General features: G+C 37.5%; 1 protein-coding gene across 2 annotated transcripts in view; it reads right to left on the bottom strand.

The window, feature by feature from the left end:
• Window positions 1-1,233: 1,233 nt before the first annotated feature.
• The window catches only part of LOC122750214 (peroxisomal trans-2-enoyl-CoA reductase-like), a 19,828-nt gene continuing 14,341 nt past the window's right edge, over window positions 1,234-6,720 (bottom strand). For both annotated transcript variants that reach the window (XM_043996883.1, XM_043996884.1), the window contains exons 7-8: window positions 6,576-6,687; window positions 1,234-1,868 (exon numbers count right to left, since the gene is read on the bottom strand). In XM_043996883.1, the coding sequence (XP_043852818.1) occupies window positions 1,783-1,868; window positions 6,576-6,687 (198 nt within the window). In that variant the 3' untranslated portion in view covers window positions 1,234-1,782. The remainder of the gene's footprint in view (window positions 1,869-6,575; window positions 6,688-6,720) is intronic.

The following is a 6,720-nucleotide window of genomic DNA, read 5'->3' as shown; positions in this document are numbered from 1 at the left end:
CATAAGTCTTTCAGAGTTAGATCATTGCATTGTATTGCTGAAAATAATCAAGTCTTTCACAGCAGATCATCTTACACTATTGCTGTTATTTTGTATACAGTACATTTCACTCTGCATCAGTTCATGTAGGTCTTTCCAGGTTTTTCTGATAGCATCCTGCTCATCATTTTGTTATTGTTGTTGTTGTTTGCTTCCAATAAAGTAACTAACAAAAGAATTATGTTTCAATCTGTATTCAAATACCATTAATTCTTTCTCTGTAGATGGATTGCATTTTTTATAAGACCTTTGGAGTTGTCTTGGATCATTCCATTTTTCTCTCTCTCTTTCTTTCTTTCTTTTTTTTTTTTGGTGAGGCAATTGGGGTTAAGTGACTTGCCCAGGGTCACACAGCTAGTAAGTATTGTGTCAGAGGCCAAATTTGAACTCAGGTCCTCCTGCCTCCAGGGCTGATGCTCTATCCACTGCACCACCTACCTGCCCCTGAATCATTGCATTTTTGAAGCAGAGGCAAGAGTAATGTAAGATGATGATTGATGATGATGAATTGATTGATTAATGATGATTGAAGGAAGATGAGGAATCATTGCTGAAGAGGACTCATTGATGATGAGGCTTGCCCAGGGACACACAGCTCTTAAGTATCAAGTGTCTGAGGTCACATTTGAACTCAGGTCTTCCTTGAATCCAGGGCCAGTGCTTTATCCACTGTGCCACCTAGCTGACCCCTTTGAGAATGTATTCTTTTTATTTGTTTTTTAGTGAGGCAATTGGGGTTAAGTGACTTGCCCAGGGTCACACAGCTAGTAAGTGTTAAGTGTCTGAGGCCAGATTTGAACTCAGGTCCTCCTGACTCCAGGGCTGGTGCTCTATCCACTGCGCCACCTAGCTGCCCCGAGAATGTATTCTTAAAGGAAGATTTTAGCAAACATTTAGAATCTTTCCTAAAATCCTGATCACACAGAAAAATCATGGCCTTGTCCTCCCTTGTTTTTAACAAATGACCCTTCATTCCCATTCTGTTCCTCTCACACTCTTTCCATCTCTCAGCAGTCACAGAAAACTGGCTCTCCTCTGAAGACTCTGCATTCCTGGATACCCTGTACAAGGTACAGGGAAGTACCTTCTCTCATGAACTAAAAATTACCATGAAGGTGGCTCTTTTTCATATGTGTGTGATAGAGGGGACTTATATTTGGTTTGGTTTTAGAAGGAAAACAAAACCAGACATTGTTTTTAAAAATAATGTTTATTGACACAAAGAAAGCAGACACTGCCACCCTAAAATTATTGAGTTGTGTAAATGTGCTTGCAAATTCCACAATCCTATCACTATCCAGACTTGTGCTCTCATTTATTGGGCTCCACAATAGAGCTAAGAAGAACACCACCATCAGTCATTCTTAAATTTTTTTTCTTCATTCGACTGCTCAAAGGGGTGATGCACCATAAACGAGTACACTTTTTATCTTTCCATATATTCCTCACTTGAATATAGGCAAAGGAGAATAGAAATAGAAGGCAGGGGAGGTGATCACTTGAGGTTTACATTTTTTCTAATTTTTTAGTCATCTCCATCAACATTTTAAAAATTTAAAAACCTACAAGTCAAGGCATGTTTTTAAAGTCTTTGAAGTCATACTTTGTGCTGAGATATAATTTTTTAAAAGCATCAAGCAACTTTCCATAAAAAGCACAAATTCCCAGAAAATGCTGTTCTTCATTTGAAATTCATTCTTCAGTTGAAAGTAGCAAAGATCTCATTTTCTTACTTCCCTCAGTTTAAAGTTTGGATTTCTCCTTATGGGAAGCTTTAATTCTTTTGACTGTAGAAAGGTCCCATAGTCCATCAGGCCAGTTGTCGTGGTCTGTTGAGATTAAATGAGTGAAATAACTGTTGAGATATTACTGGCAAATGTGTAAACTTTTTTCCTTTTAGGAAATAAGCATATTCCTAAACACATCCCATGCCTAGAACTGTCTCTCCAACAAATCCTCTCCAATTCCTTGGGAGAAACCATACCATCATCAGAACACTGAGCACATTCATTAATTATGATTCAATTAACAGATATTTTTAAGATATTATATGACATTGGTCTGAAGAGAGGTCATACTGTTTAATAAAAATCTGGCCCATAAAAAACTGAAATGTATAATTGGTGTTTGAGGATTTTTTTGTGTGCTAATATTTTTTTCCCAATTTTTAACATTTTTATTTAAAGTTTAGAGTTCAAATTATATTTCTCTCTACCTTCCCAACCCCTTCTCTAAGATGGTAAGCATTCAGATGTAGGTTATACAGTTGCAATTATATAAAACATTTCCATAATAGTAATTTTGTATAAAAAGAACTAGAATAAAAGAAAAAAATGAAAGACAGAAAGGGAAAAATAGCTTGCTTCAGTGTGTATTCAATCAGTATCAGTTCTTTCTCTGGAGGTAGATAGTACACATCATTGTTAGTCCTTTGGGATTGTCCTGGATCATTATATTCCTGAGAAAAACTAAGTCATTCAAAATTCTTTATTGAAAAATATTGTTAACTGTGTACAAAGTTCTCCTGGTTCTGTTCACTTCACTATGCATTCGTTCATGTAAATCTTTCCAGGTTTGTGACAGTATTTTTAATTTTTTATTCATTTATTCATTATTTATTAATTTATATATCCATTCATTCACCTATTAATTCATTCATTCATTCATTTATTTACTTGTTTATTCATCCATTTATCTATTCATTGATTCATTTATCCATTCATTTATTTATTTGTTTATCAACCTACCTTCCTATCTATCTATTCATCCATTTATTTTTTAATTTATCTATTTATCTATCTTTCTTTTTTCTGAGGGACAATGAGGGTTAAGTGACTTGCCCAGGGTCATACACCTAGTAGGTGTCAATTGTCAAGTGTCTGAAGTCATATTTGAACTCTGATCTTCCTGAATTCAGGGCCAGTGCTTTATTCACTATGCCACCCAGCTACCCCCATGACAATATTTTTTTAAAAGATCTCATTTTAGGGAAGTAGCCTGTATACAAAGACCAATATGCTTCTATGCTTTAACAGATCTAGAAGCCTGACAATGTGGGTACTATTTAGGTAGCACAGTGGATAGGGCACTAAGCCTGGTGTAAGGAAGACCTGAGTTCAAATTTAGTCTCATACACTACCTAACTGTGGCCCTGGGCAAGTAATTTAATTTATCTTATCCTTATCTTTAAAAATGGAGATAATATTAGCACCCACTTCCCAGGGTTGTAAGGATCAAATGAGATATTTGTCAAGCATTTAGCCCAGTGCCTGGCACAGAGTAGGTATTTAATAAATGCTTGTTTCCTTCCTAACTTCCATATTACAATCCACCCACACTTTATCCAGCAGGAGTCTTGTCAAAAATCATCCCATAAATCCTTAAAAAAGAATCTGATCAACACATGCATGGAAGGACTTTCTCTTGGTTAAAGAATCTTAACTTGGAGTTAAAAAATATTTAAGGAACTAAAAAAAAATTATAACAATATTTCTATAAAATTGATATCCTTGGTAATCCCATGTATTTTGTTTCATGTATTTAAAAAAATCACTATGAAAACATTGGATTCACCAAACTGACAAAGGGGCCCATGACACCAAAAAATGGTTAAGAAATTCTGCTCCAGTTTTTTTTTTATCATTCCATGCTTTCAGTGTCACAGTAATGCAATCTACCTTTACCATATGAATTTCTGATTATATACTTATTGATTTCTATCATCTTGTGTATTCCAGTCACGATTGGTAAAATATATACATGTGTGTGTGTGTGTGTGTGTGTGTGTGTGTTTGTGGAGAGAGAGAGAGAGAGAGAGAGAGAGAGAGAGAGAGAGAGAGTGAACCTATTCTATTTAAGGTCAACTATATTTTTCCACTGCCCTCTTAATTACTCAAAATTTTGATTCTTAAGAAATCAAGGTGGGGCAGCTAGGTGGCACAATGGATAAAGCACTGGCCCTGCATTCAGGAGGACCTGAGTTCAAATCCAGCCTCAGACACTTGATACTTACTAGCTGTGTAACCCTGGGCAAGTCACTTAACCCTCATTGCCCAACCAAAAACAAACAACACGCCCCCCCTCCCCCCCCACCAAAAAAGAGATCAAGATAGTATTTGAAGCCATATAATTATTAGTGAAAGAACATTAGTGTTAAAAAGACTCGTAGAATCACTGAGAGCAGAATATAATTTCCTAAATTCAATCCAATCCACTTGTTTCCTTCTACTCAATCATATTCAAATCTGAATATGTATGTGTATTTATGTGTGTATGTGAACATTCAAATAGAATTGCTGGATTAGAATATTGGAAGAGGAGTTATGTCCAACAAGACTGGAAAGGTAGGTTGGGGCCAAGTTGTGAAGGACTCTAAAGGATAAAAAGAGAGGTCTGTTTATATTTTATTCTAGAAGCAATAGGGTACACACTGGAGTTGACTGAGTAGCAGAGTCATATGGTCATATCTACACTTAAGGAAAAATTACTTTGACAGCAGTATATAGGATGGAATGGGGTGGTGAGAGACTTGAAATAGAGACTGAAAAGGAGGTTGCTGCAATAACCTAAGCTAGAAGAGATGAGGGACTGACCTAAAGTGACAGCTGCATTAGTGGAGAGAGGTGTCTGGTGTGAAAGATGTTGTGAAGGTAGAAATGGCTAGGTTTGGCAACTAAGTTAATATGTAGGGTGAGGAAGACTGAGGAGTTGAGGATAATGCCAAGGTTAAGAACCTAGGAGACTGGAAGAATGGTGGTGCCTTCAAAATAAGAAGTAAGAAATTAAGAAACGAGGAGGGTTTGGGGGGAGAGATAATGAGTTCAATTTAAGAGAAGTCGAATTTGAGATGTCTCCAGGACATACAGTTTGAAATATCCAATAAGCAACTGATGTAGGATTGAAGTGTCGGGGAGAGACTGGGATTGGATATATATCTCAGAGTCATCTACATAGAGATGATGTCAAGGGGCTTATAAGATGAAGATAAGAGAGAATTCATGATGAAAATAATTTGTTTTAGAAATAGAAATCATCTTTACAGTTTCATTTGTTTTGGTTTGTTGTCCTTCTATCTTCAAATTCTCTCCAGATGATCTGACTTAGTTCTCATATAAAGTTTTTTCAGTCTTGTTTTCCCTTATATTTCTCTGCAGTGTTTTGTGAGGTGAACAGCGCTCATAATTTTCCACTATCTTCCTCTGCAACATTCTGCAAAGCAATTTCTAGCATAAAATCATGTTATCCTTGGATGCTATCTCTCTCTATTTGGCAAAGATTTAAAGTGTTGTTTAAAAAAAGTTCTGAGCTGGTTTTGGCTTCCTTGCTGTGATTTGTTTTACATTGGTTTAACATTTTTGTGAACGTTTTGTGAAACATGTTGATAATCAGTGTCAATGTCTCTTCCATTACATATATCCCAATTATCAGCATCAACCACTTCTTTTATTGTCAAGATGGCATTAAGATTGCAGGCAATGTCCCCTTCTCACCTTTATCCTTTATTTTTACTTAGTACTGACTTTGAGCATTGTTCTAACTGGTCAAAAATCTGGCTGCATACAAAATTATTTGGGGGGGGGGGGTGGCCCTATATTTCTACCCACTTGGTCAATTAACATTTATTACATGTTTACTGATTGACTAATCCAGACACATCAAAAAGAGAGAAATGCTTTACTATCTAGCAAAATTATACAGTTTTTATAAAAAGGTAATTTTCCTTTCAAATCATTTATTATGGATTTAATAGTTTCCTTGCCTGCAATGTCCTTTAAAAGAGAGAGAGAGAGAGAGAGCCATCTGACCACTTAAGGAATAATTTAAGAAAGTTTAAAATCCTATACCGTCAGTCACAAACTTGGTTCCAAAGGTTTGTCATGCCAGGGTAGGAGTGGGGATAAGCTCCCACTCTCTATAAAATGCTCCAGTGGCGTGCATCTCAAATAGCCTCTGACAACTGAAGGCCAACTCCTGGCCTTCTCATGACGGAACCGTTTCCACTAACAGGAGAAGGGGCAAAGGTGAGTGAGTCACTGGGGCCTTAAAACCAATCGCTTCGGGCAGGTGGGGCAAGCTGCCTAGGGGAAGGAACCCTGATTTTAAACCTCCTCTGTCTTATGGCTATACCCATATATAGGAAAGGCTTTGGGAGTTAACCCCGAGGAATAATCAGGAGATGGAGTCCCTTAGGCAGTTGGACATCACATCCCTCTGGCAACTCCTGCGGTGGCACTGGTGCCAAACTGTATTGGCTCTGCCTCTCCTTTGGATCCACCAATGTCGAGGAGAGGGGAAAACCTGCTGCATGGGCAACAGCTGGTTTTCCATATTGATCTGCCCAGGCCAGCTCCCTGGAGTAGATACAACACAGGATGAAGCAGTTACCGCTTATAAGTCACTCAGGAGCTGCGGCTCCTGTATGGGACTGCACAGCCACACTGTGGCTTGTGGCTCTTCAAGGTGCTGATCCATGGTCGTCTGCAACTGATGGAAGCCTACTACTACTACTACAATCACAAACTTTGTTTATGACTCACCTGGTATGTCAAATGATTTGGAATACAAAGTATAACCACCATCGACAACCACCGTGTGTCCTGTAATATATGAGGCTGCAGGAGACAACAGGAAACACACAACAGAAGAGATCTAAGAAATAAAACATGCCTGTTATATTTATGT

Source organism: Dromiciops gliroides, chromosome 3 (genome assembly GCF_019393635.1).
Source record: "Dromiciops gliroides isolate mDroGli1 chromosome 3, mDroGli1.pri, whole genome shotgun sequence".
In the NCBI taxonomy this organism is placed as follows: Eukaryota; Metazoa; Chordata; class Mammalia; order Microbiotheria; family Microbiotheriidae; genus Dromiciops; species Dromiciops gliroides.
Note: the sequence above shows the minus strand (reverse complement) of the source record. Positions and strands in the feature narration are given on the sequence as shown.